This window comes from Marmota flaviventris, chromosome X, assembly GCF_047511675.1.
Source record: "Marmota flaviventris isolate mMarFla1 chromosome X, mMarFla1.hap1, whole genome shotgun sequence".
NCBI lineage: Eukaryota > Metazoa > Chordata > Mammalia > Rodentia > Sciuridae > Marmota > Marmota flaviventris.
The window spans coordinates 57043085-57060583 of record NC_092518.1 but is presented as its reverse complement, the minus strand read 5'-3'; the positions used below and the strand labels follow the sequence as shown (position 1 = coordinate 57060583).

Below are 17499 nucleotides of genomic sequence, written 5' to 3'. Positions count from 1 at the left end.
GAAAGAAAAAGAAAGAAAGAAAGAAAGAAAGAAAGAAAGAAAGAAAGAAAGAAAGAAAGAAAGAAAGAAAGAAAGAAAGAAAGAAATGAATTATCTTAGGAGTTCCCTGACAGAGATTATGTTCTAATAGAGACTGGGCAACCAATTCTCAAGGATGCCAGAGAGAGATTTCATGAATCAGATAAATTACCATGAAGATCCTTCCAATGAAGTTTATGATTCTCTGTCATCTTTAGGTATTGGGAATTCAAGCACTTTGGACATAAAATGTTGTGTTGGACTGGGATGAACATTCCCTATTGCTCACAAGGTACATAAAGCATCTTGCTCTCACACAGGCTATTTCAATATAATCTTTAGGAATTTGGAAAATTCATTCATTCCCTATAAATGAGCTGGTCACTGGGTAAATGTCAAAATGCTTTTATTTAAGAAAATTCATTCACCAACATGAGAACATGGCATGAGAAAACAGAAACAAAAACTCAAAGAGAAAATGGCGAAAATTGAAATATTCAGCAGTTCAGGACAATACATCTTCTTCAAGTGCTGTGAGCTTGCCTGCTCAGAAACTTTGCTCTGGTAATTCTCACTCTTCATTAAAAAGTGAACCCTTCTTTTTATCTAATACTTCCATGAGCTCACTATACAGAGCATTCATCTAGAAAAGAAAATAGCAAAGAAATTTCTTGAGAAGAAAAGGAAATTTGGGAAAGTTCCATTGAGATAGCACAGAATTCTAACCCTTATCTTCTGCCATCCAAGGATCCATTTGTGGGAGCAAAACAAATCCATTTGTGGGTAGAGGGATCCAAATGCATTAGATCTGTTTAATTAGGAACAGGCAAAGGTACTCAAAACAGAAATGATTCTTTTCTCTTTCTTTTGTGGTACTGGGGATTGAACCCAGGGGCACTCTACCACTGAATTATATCCCCAGCCATAGATATATATTGAGATGGTCTCCCTAAGTTTCCCACGCTGGCCTCAAACTTGAGATCCTCTCATTTCAGACTCCTAATTAGCTGGGATCATAGGTGTATGCCATTGTGCCTGGGATTCTTTGCTCTTATTTGGAAACAAGGATTTTTCTCCACTGAACCTCTCCTGTTTAGCTAATGGCCCAGTTGCCTGTAACTGAAAATAGTTCCTGGAGGAAATGCCTATTTGAACAGCCATTGCTTTGAGCAGAGACCCGTCCTTCCCCGCATGCACTGGCATTGACAGTGACACATCTTTCCAGAGCTCACTCTTGGCAGTCTTCTTAATTAGATTCCATTTGCTATCCCTAAGTTTCCTCCTGTTCTCCATCTTTCCTGGTTTTTGCTCTAAGAGTTTATTGTGTACAGTCCCCTAACTCCTGAAGTTATATGAAACCACTGAGAGGAAAAATGATTAATATCCTTGCCTAACCAAGGAAGGTCATTGGGTCCTTATGGAGAGCCCAGCTAAACACTCTCTCCCCCCTAAGTCATGCTACCTTAGCCCTTTCCCTCCTCACCTGAGTCTCATAGTTTCCCTTGAGGGAGCCAAGGTGATGAAGGAAACGCAATGCCAGGCCACACCACTTTTCAGCAGACACATACTTGCTCCTGTTAAACATAAGTATTCCGGTATTCCAGGATTTGGTCATCAGCCAGAGAATCTCTATTTCTGGGTAGCCTTCCTGAAATCAAGAACAGTGGGTGTTCTACAGTTATTACTGTCACAACTCATTGTAGCTCTTCCTGTATCAATGCTGTGTCTCATTATTTTAAACAGTGAATGTTCTGCTAGCATGAAGGAAAGCCTGTGCTCTGGGCAGTAGGAGAGCAACTTGAAGTCTATCAGCTGTAGAATGTTCCCTAGCAACATTTCATGAAGTGAAACATAAATGGAAAAGGCAATGAGGTCCTTTCAACTGAAAAATCATTAGAGACAAATTCCTGGTCTCCCTGAATTAGGATACAGAGGAAAAACCTATTTCCTGTTTGGGGCTTCCCTTGATGCTGTCCTCTGTCAATTGTCTCCCCAATTCCTACCTCCACGTTTTAGAGTTTGTCAAGAAGTAATTTTCCCAAGGTTCTCAATTTCTACTCATGGAATAGACATGATATTAATTTTTACTACTGAGATATGAACAAAGGGCACATTTCTATGATGGTCCTTTAGCCTTATCAGTCACCTTTACCATGACTAACCACAGGATTATATTACCTTCTTCACAGAACTTTTCAATAGTGAGAAGGATTAGTCCCAAGGTGGAGCATAAAAAGAGCATTCATGTTAAAGTCCTTCATCTGCACAAAAGGTCTCAGGCCCCTGGAGGGGGAGATGTGACAGAACACTTGGGCAAAAGCTTCTTCAGTGTCAAGGATGTTGTCTCAGCTGTCATTCATTCATTTGGATCCATAAAAAAAATTACCATGCATAAGAAACATTTGACAATGAGGGCACTGTGAGGAATAAGACAAAGCTCTTATCACAAAGGACACAATGCCTTTGGAGAGGCAAGGCATCCATATATATATAAAGATAGCTTAACTGCTGAGGATATAGCTCAGTGGTAGAGAGTGAAGCATTGGGATTCAATTTCCAGTACTGAAACATAGCATGTAACTGAGGATTAGACAGAGTGACAAAGTTATTTATTCTCTAGTTCATTAAGAGATGACTGCTAGGATAGCTCAGTCAGAGGTGACCTAGTCTCTACCTGAAATCTTTCTCTTTGTCCTTGTCCAATTGGCAAACTTCTACTTATTCTTCAAATTCACAAGCAGAATTATTTCTCTGTTCCCACAGTAAGCTTTCTCTATACCATTCCTCTAGTACAAATTACATCACAATATTTTAACACATTGTCTCTTCTTATATATATTTATCTCCTCCAGACTGTTGAGTTCCTTGGAGTAGAGGGGATTATTTTTGTTCCGTTTTTGTATCTCCAGAGTCCTACACTATGCCTGGCACATAATGGAAGCACACAAAAATTTTCTTAATGAATTAGTGAATGAACAAATGGTTAAATTTCCAGTTAAATGTGAATTCCTAAGTGAGTTTTTTTTCCTGACTCTCCACAATTTCTTGCTCAAATCTCTTTGCTCCTAGTACCACAAAAGTACTTCTAACACTGTCTTCTTGTCTGTCTCCACCACTAACAGGGGGAGTTCCCTGAAGGCAAAGTGTCATTCAACTTTGTGTATTCACAGCCTGGTCCAGTGATACAGAGTATGAGTGTTGTCATTTTAACCAAATGAATGAAAAAAAAAAGTGACCAAACAAACATGATCTGAGGGTAGATGAGCCAGATAGAGATATGCAGAGATCATATGAAATGTCCAGAATAAGCAAATCCATAGAGACAGAAAGTAGATCAGTGGTAGCCAGGGGCTGGGGGAGGGAAGAATGAGGGAATGTCTGCTAATGGGTACAGCGTTTCCTTTTGGAGTGATAAAAATGTTCTGGAATTTGATAATGGTGATAGTTGTACAATTCTGTGAACAACATCCACTGAATTGCATACTTTTTGTGTGTGTGTGTACCAGGGATTGAACTCAGGAGAACTTGACCACTGAGCCACATCCCCTGCCCTATTTTGTATTTTTTTTAGAGACAGGGTTTCACAGAGTTGCTTAGTGCCTCACTTTTGCTGAGGCTTGCTTTGAACTCGCGATCCTCCTGCCCCCGCCTCCTGAGCTGCTGGGATGACAGGCGTGTACCACTGTACCCAGCTTGAATTGTATACTTTGACATAGTGAGTTTTATGATATATAAAATTAAATATCAACAAAATAAAAATATAAATTCACAGAAAAAGAAAAGGTTGTTTCAAATGGGCAGAAGAGAATAAAGACTTGTATTTGAGAGCAAGCATAATATGGTCTGGCCTAAGCAGACAATTTATGTAGAGTAATTAATGGGAAAGGAGACTCAAGTGTAGGATGGGCTTTTTAAGCATTTCCTACATGCTCTTCCTCAGAACATTAGTGTCATCAGAAATGTTAACAGATGGTCTATGAATACAAGGTTCTTAGTCAAATAAGTTTTGCAAATGCTGTGTTCTATATATCATCCTCTTGCAACATTATAATGCATATTAATTCATTGAACATTTAAGGAAGTTTTACAGTAAAGAAACCATGGCACTTTTTTTTGGTACCAGGGATTGAACCCAGGGGTGCTTAGCCACTGTGCCTTATCTCCAGCCTTATTTATTAATTTTATTTAGAGACAGGGTCTCACTAAGTTGCTTAGGGTCTTGCTAAGTTCCTGGGGCTAGCTTTGAACTTGTGATTCTTCTGCTTCAGCCTCCCAAGCCTCTGGGATTATAGGTATGTGCCATCACACCCAGCCCATGTTACTTTTTAAATCTTGGTAAGAAGGACTAATATCCTGTGAGGTAGAGTGCAAGAGGTTTTGCATTATAAGCCATGGGATTTGGAATTATTCTGTTGCCAGTGGAAAGGCACTGAAACATTTTGGGAAGAAAGTGATATAATGAAACTGTAGTTTTAATAAGATCAAGATGCCAGTGGTGTTTAGAAAAGACTGGAGTGTGAAAAAACACAGACAGGAAGACTTGGGGGGTGTGTTTGCTTCCTTGCTTGTTTTTGCAGTGCTGTGGGTCTAACTCAGGGCTTTCCAAATGTCAGCAAGCATTCTAACACTAAGCTACCCCCAGCCCAAGATTTGTTTAAAGGGGATAGTAAGAGTCTAAGAATAAAGTGATGGGGGTCAAAGTAAAACAGTGACATTGAAAAGATGTTAAGAAATGTTCTAAAGAGAGAATCAGTAGAACTTGGTAACCAATTTGATATAGGAAATAAAATTTAGGTCAATTGAAAATGGCTCTAGGGCTGGGGTTGTGGCTCAGTGATAGAGTGCTTGCCTCACATGCATGGAACACTGGTTTTGATCCTTAGCACCACATAAATAAATAAAATAAAGGTATTGTGTCCATCCACAACTAATTTTTTTATTTTTATTTTTTTTTAGTTACACATGGACACAATATCTTTATTTTGCTTATTTATTTTTATGTGGTGCTGAGGATCAAACCCAGGGTCTTACACTTGTGAAGTGAGTGCTCTACACAGAGCCACAACCCCAGCCCTACAACTATTTTTTTTAGCTACACATGACAGTACAATGATCTTGACAATTCATACATTTGAATATTTTTTTTAAAAAGAAAGAAAATGGCTCTAAAATACAAAGTTTCAGAGAATACTGGTAAAATTAAAAGAAAAGATGGCAACAAAGTAGAACAAATTGAAAAAAAAAGAAAAAAAGATGGAAGGAAATATTTCTGGGATTAAGGGATCAAGATAGTGATAAGTTCTATTTTCAATACATAGGGTGTGAGGTAATGACCCATTAGCAGTCATTCCCCATTCCTTCCTCCTCCAGCGCCTGGCTACCACTAATCTATTGTCTGTTTATATGGATTTGCCTATTCTGGGCATTTTATGTAATCTCTGTGTATCTCTATCCTACTCATACCATGTAGGCATGTACTTGGATTCAGGTAATAAAGAATATCAATTCACTTAAAAGACAAAAGTATGGAATATAGAAAAGAGGATAGACAATACTGGGAATGTTCATAGTTGGGTGGGAAGAGGGAAACAACAACTCAGAGGAGTGGTGAGAAAATGCAAGACAAGGGAAAACAAGAGCTGTGATAAGGAAGCAGTGGTCAATAATGAAGACCAGGGACCATCATATTTGTCTATAAGGGGGTAGTTATTTGCCTTGTAAAGTGTGGTTAACAGTGCAGAATGAGGGAAAGAGTAGCTCAAGATTAAGACAGACAGGTTGGCAGGACCTCATAGGCTACGTTTAGGACTTTGGTCTTTGTTTGGAGAGCAATGGGAAATTACAAAAGAGGATAAAGTGGGGCTGGGTTTGTGGCTCAGCAGTAGAGTGTTCACCTCGCATGTGCAAGGCCCTGGGTTCGAGCTTCAGCACCACATTAAAAAATAAATTAAATAAAGTTATTGTGTACAACTGTAAAAAAATAAATATTTTTTTTAAAAAGAGGATAAAGTAAGGTCACACAAATTTAAATTTTGAAAATTTAAATGATCCCCCTGGTTGCTGGATGAATAAAAGCTTAGAAGCAAGCAAGAGTAGATATGAGACCAGACAAAAGATTCCTGTAGTACCCGAGATAAAACAAGATAACTTGAACTAGTTGTGGATGTTGGAAGATGAGAAGAAGTAGATGAAATGAAGAAATATTTATAGAAGATAGAATTGACAGATCTTGGTGATAAATTAGAAATGGGAGTAAAGGAGGCATGAAGATGACTTCTGGATGTTTGGCTTTGGCAAGTGAGAGGAATGATGGTGCCATTCAATGGCTTAGGGACCACTGGAATTTTATTTCAATTTGCATTAGCTACCCTCATGTCTTGCATTGCTCAAGATAATTGTTAATCCTCAATAAAGAAATGCATCTCTTCAGTTACTCACCTCAAAGCAACATGGAGTTGCCAATGTGAATAGTCTTAAGAAGACTATTCCTGCCAGTGAATTTGCTCTGATGATTTTTGGAGGCTCAGATTTGAAATCAGTTATCTCTGTCCTCAACAACTTTACATATTGGCAGTCATGCAAATCTCTAACTGAATTGTAGATATTTTAGAGCACAAATGCCCATCTTTTTAGGCATAGATTCCCCAAAGTGAATATTGTATATATCAACTTTACTGAGATAAAATTTACATACCATACAGTTTACCTACTTAAAAGTATACACTTCAATTGTCAGTATATTCAAGGAGTTCTGCCACCATGACTACAATCAATTTCTGAATATTTTCATCACTCCCAAAGGAAATTTTTGTGCCCATTAACTCCTTCCTCACCCCCCCAATACAATCCCCCTCAAGCCCAGGGAAACCACTAATCTAATTTTTGTCTCATATATCAGTCTATTCTGGAAATTTAAGATTAACCAAGTCAGATAGTACGTGGTCTCTTTTACAGGCATCTTTCACTTAGCATACACACACACACACACATTTTTTTACAGCTGAGGATTGGATTCAGGGCCTCATGCATGCTGGGCAATTTCTCTGCTACTGAGCTAAATCCCTATCCCAGCATAATGTGTTTGGGGTTTACCATGTTATAGTGTATGTCTGAACTTCATTCCTTTTATAGTCAAAGGATATACCACTACATAGAAATACCACATTTTGTTTATCCATTCATTGATGGATAGACATTTAAGTTGTTTACATTTTTGGCCATATGAATACATCTGCTATGAATATTTGTATGAGTCTTTATACATATGTTTTCACATTTCTCTTGGGTATATGAGTGAGAGTGGAATTTTTTTCTTTCTTTTTTATTGTTTTGGTGATACTGGGGATGGAACCCAGATCCTCATGCATGCTAGTCAAGTGCTCTAACTCTGAGCTACAACCCACAACTCTTTTATTTTGAGACTGAGTCCACTAGAATTGCCTAGGCTGATGTAGAAATTGGGATCCTCCTGCCTCAGCCTCTGGAGTAGCTGGGATTATAGGTGTGCACCACTGTACCTGGTTTAGAGTAGAATTTGGGGGCCACATGGTAGTTATGTATAACCTTCTGAGGAACCATCAGGCTATTTTTCAAAGTATCTGTACCATTTTACAATAACATAGACACTATGTGAGGGTACCAATTTCTTGTCAACACTTTTTTACTATCTTTTAAATTATAGCTTATATCTTACTGGGTGTTAAGGGGTAGTCCATGTTCAATATCATTATTTATCAGAGATATACAAATAAAATCATATCTTATATGCTTATTGGCCATTTGGATACTTTCTTTGGAGAAATGTCAAGTCAAATGCTTTGCTCACTAAAAAAAAAAAAAAAAAAAAAAATAGTTGTCTTTCAGAGTTGTCAGAATTCCTTTTTGTTTCTTTTATGTGGTACTGGGCATGGAACCCAGGGCCTTTTGCATGCTTAGACAAATACTCTATCATTGAGCCACATCCCAGCCCATAAGAGTTCTTTATATATTCCAATAAAAAAAATCTCTTACTACACATATGAGTTCCAAGATTTACTCCCATTCTTTGGGCTGCCTTATTACTTCCTCAATGATGTCCTTTATAGAAAAAATGTTTTAATTTTGCTGAAACGTAATTGATCTATTTTTTCATTGCTTGTACTCATGGTGCCATATCTAAGAAACAATTGCCTAATCCACGATCACAGAAGATTTAAGACTATGCTTCTTTCTAAGAGTTTGATTATTTTAGCTCTTACATTTAGGCCTTTGATTTACTCTTCTATATGGTGGGAAGTCAGGGTTCAAATTTCCTTCCTTTCCATGTAACTATCAACTTGTCTGAACACTATTTATTAAAAACACTATTACCAGGCTGAGGTTGTAACTCAGCAGTAGAGTGCTTGCCTAGCACACCTGAGGCACTGGGTTCGATTATCAGCATTACATAAGAATAAATAAATAAAATAAATGTATTGTGTCCATCTATAACTATAAAAAATTTAATAAAAAAACACTATCCCCCCCATTGGATGGACTTGACAACTTTATAAAAAATGAACTGACTGGGGCTAGGGTTGTGGCTTAGTGGTAGATGCTTGCCTAGTACATGTGAGGCACTAGGTTCAATCCTCAGCACCACATAAAAATAAATAAATAAAATAAAGGTATTGTGTCCATCTACAACTAAAAATATTTAAAAAATCAACTAACTGCCACTGAGTGTGGTGGCATACACCTGTAATCCCAGTTACTCATGAGGCTGAGGCAGAAGGTTCTTGGTTGAGGCTAGTCTGAGCAATTGATTAAGACCCTATCTCAAAATAAAATATAAAAAAATAGGGATATAGCTCAGTTTTAGCATAGTTGCCTAGCACATACAAGGTCCTAGGTTCAATCCCTAGTAACACACACTCACACACACAAATCAATTGACAATAAATTTGAGGGCTGGGGTTGTGGCTCAGTGGTAGAGCACTTGCCTAGCATACATGAGGCACTGGGTTCAATCCTCAGCACCACATAAAAAATAAATGAATAAAATAAAGTTATAATGTCCATCTACAACTAAAAATATTTTTTAAAAAGAAAATATTAAAAAATAAATTTGAGTGTTTCTGCATTCTTTATTCTATCTCATTGATTTATATGCATATCCTCATGTTAGGATCATACTCTTTTTATGTGTGGTGGAGGGATTATTGGGGGTAGAAACCAGAGGAGCTCTACGACTGAGCTACATGCCCAGCCCTTTTATAAAAAACTTTGAGATAAGAGTCTCATTAAGTTTCTGAAGCTGGTCTTGGATTTGTAATTCTCCTGCCTCAGCCTCCCAAGTAGCTGGGACTATCTCTTTTTTTTTTTTTTTTTAAGAGAGAGAGAAATTTTTTTTAATATTGATTTTTCAGTTTTTCGGTGGACACAACATCTTTGTTTGTATGTGGTGCTGAGGATCGAACCCGGGCCACACGCATGCCAGGCAAGTATGCTATTGCTTGAGCCACATCCCCAGCCCCAAGGGACAACTATCTCTTTTAATGATGTCTCTTAAACTCTCTGCTGCTGCTGCTAGCACATCTAGCTGTTAGGTTCCACTAATTGCACCAAGGTTTGCACTGTTTTCAATAATCCCCTGGGGCATAAATTGTTCCACACTCTGATCCAATGAGATTCAGGCCACTCTCAAGGGGTAGTTTTTTCAGTCTTGCGTATTAATTTTTTTAATTAGTACATTATAGTTATAGTTTTTGAGTCAAGATTTTGTGGTTTGTTCTGACCCCTGTAGGTCACTTTTTAGCTCTTTCCATGATTCTCTCTGGTAAACTAGCTGGGCTATGGGCTAGCTTCTTATTCAAATAGAGCCAATGCCTTCCTCTCATTGCTTACTACCAAAATATTCATTGGTTTCAAGAGCACCCTTTGGCTTGAACCTCTCCACACTATTGCAAGGAAAGTGAGATCTTTGGGGGAGAAGTTAGAAGCTTTCTGTTCTTATGGATTGGCTTTCCCCTTGGGAGAAATGTCTCAGCTGCTGCTCCAGAGCTTCATGGAGGTGGGGTGTAAATCCTTTTTCCTGACTGGCATCCTTATTTTAAAAACAGGATGCTAGGTAGGGCAGTAGTATCTTCTAGGTTTACCTCTCTGGATGTGGAAACTTTTCCCTATGTGTTAGCTGGGGAAAGGGCAACTGCAGCCAAAATATGCTTAATCTGACTTGCCTTGGGTAGGTATTCTGCCTTATGAGTGGAAGGAGGTTGGAGGAAGGGAGCCCTCATGCTTTTCTTGGCTACACTTTCTAGGAATTTAGCCTTTGTAATGTGATTTTCTTTTACTTTTTTTTTCATGGTGCTGGGGATTCACCCCGGAGCCTTGAACATTTTCAACAAGCAATCTATCACTATTCTAAATTCCTAGCCCTTTTTTAAAAAACATTTTGAGACAGGGTCTTGCTAAGTTGCCCAGGCTGGCTTTGAATTCATGATCCTCCTGCCACAGACTCCTGAGTAGTTGAAATTACAGGTTTGTGCCACCCTGCCTGACTCTAATGTGATTTTTAATTTAAATGTGGATATTTTATCCAAATCTACAGCTTGTTTTAAAACCTTTTGTGGTAGCTTGAGTCATTTATTACTTTATGTAAATGAATCTTTTTTCGTACTTTTTTGGGGTGAAACCTCTTTATCCCATGATTAAAAACAATGTTTTCCTAGCTAGGTGCAGTGGCACACACCTGTAATCACAGTGGCTCAGGAGACTGAGGCAGGAGGATCACAAGTTCAAAACCAGCCTCAGCAATTTAGTGGGGCCCTAGGCAACTTAGCAAGACTCTGTCTCAAAATAAAAAATAAAAAAGGGACTGGGATGTGACTCAGTGGTTAAGTGCCCCTGGGATCAATCCCCAGTACCAAAAAAAACAAAAAATAATAAAAATTTTAAAAGGCCATCCTCACCTCAGTGATTTAATATATACCCCTTATTGAATACTAAGTTCTCATAGTTATGTGGACATTCTCTTGGGCATTATCTTCTCCTACTAATCTATTTGTCGATGTTTATAATAATATTACATATATATCACTTTATAAACAAATATTTGATAGGGTGTGTACCACCAAGCCAAGCAAAAATTTATTGGTTGTTATAGCTCATCTTTTTGTTTTGCAGAAAATTTTAGAATCACTTTATTAAGTTTACTTTAAAAAATCTCACTGAGGGCTGGGGTTGTGGCTCAGTGGTAGAGTACCCACCTAGCACAGGTGAGGCACTGGGTTTGATCCTCAGCACCACATAAAAAATAAATAAAAATATTAAAAAATAAATAAAAAATAAAAATAAAGGCATTGTGTCCACCTACAACTAAAAAAAATATTTAAACAAATCCCATTGAGGGCTGTAGCTGTAGCTCAGTGGTAGAGTGCTTGCCACACATGTGTGAGGCACTGGGTTCAATCCTCAGCACCACATAAAAATAAGCAAATAAAGGTATCATGTCCATCTTTTAAAAAATCCCAATGAGAATTTTATCTTGATTGAATTTATTGCACTGAATTTAGGGAAATTGACTCTATAATATTGAGGCTTCTTATCCAAGATTGTGGATATATTCCCATTTGTTTGAGACCTTTTAAATATGCCTTTTAAATATTTTTATTAATGCATGATAGTTATACATAATATTAGGGACCAACGCCTTTTTTAAAGCAGAAAAGATCATTGAAAGATAGAGATTGAAAATGATGAAGAGACAGGAAAGTAGTCCAGGAGATAGAAGAGGACTGAATTGATGAATAAGGTTGAGGAAATATGTTTCTGGAAAAGAGGACAGGTGAGTAGATAGGTACAGGGGCAGAGGTTATCACTGAAATATGGTTAATGAGGAATCTTATACTTTATGTCCTTGATCTTCTGAATTAAAAAGATATGCTGGGTATAGGGCACACACCTGTAATCCCAGCTATTCTAGAGGCTGAGGCAGGAGGATTGCAGGTTTGAGGCCAGCCTGGATAACTTAACAAGACCCTGTTCAAAATAAAATAAAAAGGTTTGGGGATGTAGCTCAGCAGTAGAGCGCTTATTTAGATGTGTGAGGCCCTGTGCTTCATCCCCAGCAGTGCGTGCGCGCACACAGCATGCGCACGCACACACACACACGCAGATACGAGAACATCTAATGGGGAATGAGTAAGGTATAAAATTTTTATAAGGATAGATTAGATTTGAATCAGCTACTTGAGTTTTCCAAAAGGTTGACAGGAATGCAAGTTCTTTTTTTGTTTTTTGGTACTGGGGATTGAACCCATGGGTGTATAACCACTGAGCCACATCTCTAGCCCTTTTATATTATATTTTGAGACAGGATCTCTCCAAGTTGCTCAGAACCTCACTAAATTGCTGAGGCTGGTTTTAGAGCTTGGATCCTCCTGCCCCAGCCTCCCAAGCCATTGGGATTACAGATGTAAGACACCAAGCCCAGCAAGGAATGCAAGTATTTTGGAAGAGCAATGAGAATCCATTGAAAGCTTAACAACATGAATCTGTACTGGGCTAAATCTGAATGGTTCTGTGTTTTTCTTCTTTATTTATTGTGCTGTTCAAGACCAGGGACAGAAGAACTGATGGTGTTCAGTCACTCGATTTGAAAAAAAAAAAAAAAAAGGAAGACCAGTATAACTAAAAAAAAAAAAAAAAAAGAGTAGGGGTGGGGGAAGGGGGAAAGAGAAAGGAAAAGTGTGTAATCAGATTGGATTGTATGAGAGTGAGAAGAGTTATTTGAGATCCAAATGAGAGCCAGTAATATATGTGGGGGAAGTGAGAGAGAGAGTATGGTCAGTAGAAAAACTCTGAGGTAAAAAATGAAGGTGAAGCCAGGTGTAGTGGTGCATGCCTGTAATCCCAGTGGCTCAAGAGGCTGAGACAGGAGGATCACAACTTCAAAGCCAAGTTCAGCAATTTAGCAAGTCCCTAAGCAATTTAGCAAGATCCTGTCTCAAAATAAAATTATATAAAGGGCTGGGGATGTGGCTCAATGGTTAAGTGCCCCTGGGTTGAATTCCTGGTACAAAAAAAAAAAAAAGAAAAAAGAAAAAGAAACTACAAGGTGGAATAATTGCTAAGGTGGATGCCAAAGTCACTTAGGATAAAAAAAATAATGATGAAATTTCCAAGGAAGGAAAGAAAATGTGCCCATGATGTTCCAGTCCATGACAATACTGGTAATTAAGAGAGAGAAGACAGATTTTAAGTGAAGAGAGAAGTGGAAGACAGGTGTGATATAAACAAATACACAGTGATACTGAGAGCAAAGGTCCAGGTAATTGAGTCTCTTCTGCTGAGAAAAAAAGGAGTGGTAGTGAGGGACATGTTTTCTTGAGGGAAGATCCTGCTTCAATCTGAGAGGAAGCAGGGAGAGGAGAAGATGAAGGCTGATGATTAAGAGAATATTAAGTACTCTCTGGAAAATCCCTGTCTTGTTTTTTGGGTTGGATGAAGTTAAGGATCAGGGAAATATGGAGTTGTGTTTTGGGGAGATACATTTGATGAGGATGCAAAGGAAAAACTGATGAAGAAAGAGCAAAAGAGCAATGAGGAAACTAACTATAGAAATCTAGAAGAAACACAATATCAAAGTCTGAATCAAAGATGCCTTTGCATGAGCCTCAATTCCGGCCTCAGGGAGATGTGAGGCTTGGAGGAAGTAAGATTTAGATGAAAGAGAAGATTTAAATGAGATCCAGGGGCTCATAACATAACAAGAAAATGTCTATGTCTCAATAAAAATTACTCATTACACTAAGAAGTGGCAAGATCTCAAATTAAATTAAAAAGACAAACAATTAATACTAAAATGAGAAGGAAGAAATGTTACAGTATCTGACAAAGATTTTTTTTCCCATCACTTTTATAAATGGTAAAATACGTATAACATAATGTTTACCACCTTAAACTATTTTTTTTTTTGGTACTAGAAATTGAACCCAAGGGTACTCTACCACTGAGCTACATCTCCAACTCTTTTATTTTTGAGATAGGGTCTCGCTGAGTTGCTTAGGGCCTTGCTAAGTTGCTGAGGCTGGCTTTGAACTTGCAATCCTTCTGTCTCAGCCTCCTGAATTTGTTGTGATTATAGGTGTGTACCATCACACCCAGCTTAAATATTTTTTGGGAGGGGGGTACCAGGGATTGAACCCAGTGGTCCCAGTGGTGCTTAACCACTGAGCCATATCCCAGCCCTGTTTTATATTTTATTTAGAGACAGGGTCTTGCTGAGTTGCTTAGGACCTTGCTAAGTTGCTAAGCCTGGCTTTGAACACATGATCCTTCTGACTGAGCCTCCCAAGCTGCTGGGATTACAAGCATGCAGTACTGTGCCTGGCTTAAGTCATTTTTAAGTGTATAGTTCATAATCATGCTGTTATGCGACTATCACCAACCAACATCCATCCATCCATCCATCCATCCATCCATCCACAGAACTGGAATCTTGCAAAATGTAACTCTGTACTTATTAAAAAATACCCCTTCTCAGTCCCTAGCAACCACCACTCTATTTTTCCATCTCCATGAGTTTAACCACTTGGTACTTCACATAAGTGGAATCATACAGTATTTGTCCTTTTGTGACACATATCAACTTGATGAATCTTTTAGAGAATTATGCTAAGTGGAAAAAGCCAATCTCAAAAGGTTTTGTATTGTACTATTCCAAATCTCAAGATATACTTTATGATTCTATTTATATAACATTCAAGAAATGACATGATTATGGAAACTGGTAACAGATTAGTGGTTGCCAGGATTTAAGGAAAGGCTTGGAGTGGGGAGCGGCTATAGCAAGGCAACATGAAGAATCACTGTGGTGATGAAAATGTTCTGTGTCTTGACTATAACAATGCCACCATCCTTGTTGTGATATTGTACAACAGAGTTTTGTTAAGATGCTACCATTGGTGCTCGCCTGGCATGCATGGGGCCAAGATGCTACTATTGGGGGAAGCTGCGTAAAGAGTACACAGAATCTGGGGCTGCAATTGTAAGTCAGTGGTAGAGCACTTGCCTAGCATGGGTGAGGCACTGGATTTGATCCTCAGCACCACATGAAAATAAATAAAGGCATAAAAAAGAGTGCACAGAACCTCTGTTATTTCTTATAAGTGCATGTGAATCTATAATTATTTCAGAATAACAATTTAATTTTAAAAAGCTGAACAACCTACTACCTTTTAAAAATAATCTAGAATATGAACCTACTGAAGAGTACGTAGGACTGCATGCTTAAATGTGTGTGACCCGCCCCAGGCTTTTTCATTGGCAGTAGCTTCTCAATATCAATCTGAGCCTCTCCTTTGAAATAAAATTTCCTAGCAAGAACTGGTAAAGGTGTGTGTTCTATTGGAAAGAGCTCTATAATTGAGGAACAATGGGCTGGATATTTATGTCCCTCCATTCATATGTTAAAATTCTACTTCAAGGTAATGGTATTAGTAGGTTGGGCCAATGAAAGGTGATAAGGTAGTGAAGGGTGCAGTGATCATTCATTAGGATTAGTGGCCTTATAAATTAGACCCCAGAGAGGTCCCTTACCCTTTCTGCAAGATGAGGTTATAATGAGAAGTTGGCCCATCTATGAGGAAGCAGGCTCTTACTGGAGACCAAATCAGTGGACTTTCTAGCCTCCAGCTTGGACTTTCTAGCCTCCAGAATTGGGATAGTAAATTTCTGTTGTTTATATGTCATCCAGTCTATGGTATTTTGTTAGAGTGCCTCCATCTAAGATATGAGGTCAGAAGACCTGGGTTCTATTCCTAACTCTTATTCATCAGCCATAAATGACCTTAGCCAAATGATAACCTGACTTTTATGAATCTTAAAATTTTCCTCATTTGTAAATTAAGGATAATAGCAGCACTATCTACTTTATAGAATTGCTGTGGGGGGTTATATGAGATAATGGATGTAAGAGTGCTTTATAAACTGTAATGCATGACGCTGTGAGATGGGAGGATTTATGTTTATGTAATAGGCATTCTACCAGTGTATGGAGGCACTTGATAAAGGTTATCTGCTCAATAAATTATGAATGCATGACTAGTCATTTAAAAAGTCAACTAAACAAAAGCAGAATTTTCTCTGCAGCATTTAAAACAAAGGAGATGCATAGCACATTCAATCATACAGGAGAAAGCAACATGCACAAGGTAAAGAGCCAAGAAGGTTATTAAATTAATCTCTATTAAAAAGCTAACTATCCAGTCATGTTTCAAGGCATGAACAATAATAGATGGGAAACTCATCAGAAAAATAGAAAACAGTAATAAGCTTAGCCAACCTGAGTCAGAGAACTTGCATCTGTAATAAGACTGAATAAAAGTGGCAAAACCAAAATGCTTAGAGAATTTTTTGCCTCACATAGAGACTATGGAAATTAATCAATGTGGAGTTAAAGCACAATCTAATTTTAATTTTTATTCGTTACTATGGCAAACACACTGGAAGGTCCAAATGAAGTTCATGGCTTAGCAATGGAATTTTCTCTTTGTCCCAAAAGAGTAAAATTTTTTAAAAAGTTTCAATAGTGAAGTTTAAAAAAAATTTAAATTCACAAGACCATAATTACACAGCTCCAGGAAAATTTTAGTCTTCTTTAGTCAGTGCGAATTTGTACCAGGTTTTCAACATGCTATACTATTCCACCATCTGTTGTGATTTGCAGGTATTTACTTGTATATGAAGAACAGTTGAGCCCAGAGCACTCAATATCCTTAGATATTAACATGGATACAAATAATGACTTTCTGACTTTAATCTAACCTTCTTTTAATGTTTTATAGCTCCCTTATAATAACAGTACCACCTTACATGTCAAATGAAAGTTTACAACACATATAGTATTTCCATTGATCCTTACAACTCTAGTGTGGGACAGTGAGAGTAGGTACTATTTCCATTTTACAAGTGAGAAAACTCAAGTCCAACAAGAGAGGAATATATCCATTATGCAAAACCAAACAAAACCCCGGTTAGACCCTTACCTCACACCATAAACAAAAATTAACTCAAAATGTATCATAGAGCTATACTTAAAGGATAAAAATATAAATACAACAACACATAAGAGAAAATATTCACAAACTTGGGTTAGGCAAGGATTTCTTAGCGTGACCAAAACCACTATCTATAAGAGGGAAAAATAGATAAGTTAGACTTCATTAAAATTCAAAACTTTTGCTTTGCAAATGATACCATTAACAAAATGAAGAGATTGAGAGAAAATATTTACAAATCATATATCCTATAAAGGACTTGTATCTAGTCTATGTTAAGAAGTCTTGCAATTCAATAAATAAAAAGATGACCTCGTTTTAAAAGCAGGAAAATAATTAGACATTTTTCCAAAGGAAAAAAAAGATCAATAAGTACACGAAAAATATGACCAACATCATTAGCCAACAAAAAACTATAAGTCAAACCACAATGAACTGCCACTCCACACCCACTAGGATGGCT

The 17499-nt window shown here is 37.7% G+C and overlaps 1 protein-coding gene across 1 annotated transcript in view; it reads right to left on the bottom strand.

The window, feature by feature from the left end:
• Positions 1-479: 479 nt before the first annotated feature.
• The window catches only part of Tex11 (testis expressed 11), a 299055-nt gene continuing 282035 nt past the window's right edge, over positions 480-17499 (bottom strand). The window contains exons 29-30 of the mRNA XM_027935840.2: positions 1502-1666; positions 480-661 (exon numbers count right to left, since the gene is read on the bottom strand). Coding sequence (XP_027791641.2) covers positions 590-661; positions 1502-1666 — 237 coding nt within the window. The 3' untranslated portion in view covers positions 480-589. The remainder of the gene's footprint in view (positions 662-1501; positions 1667-17499) is intronic.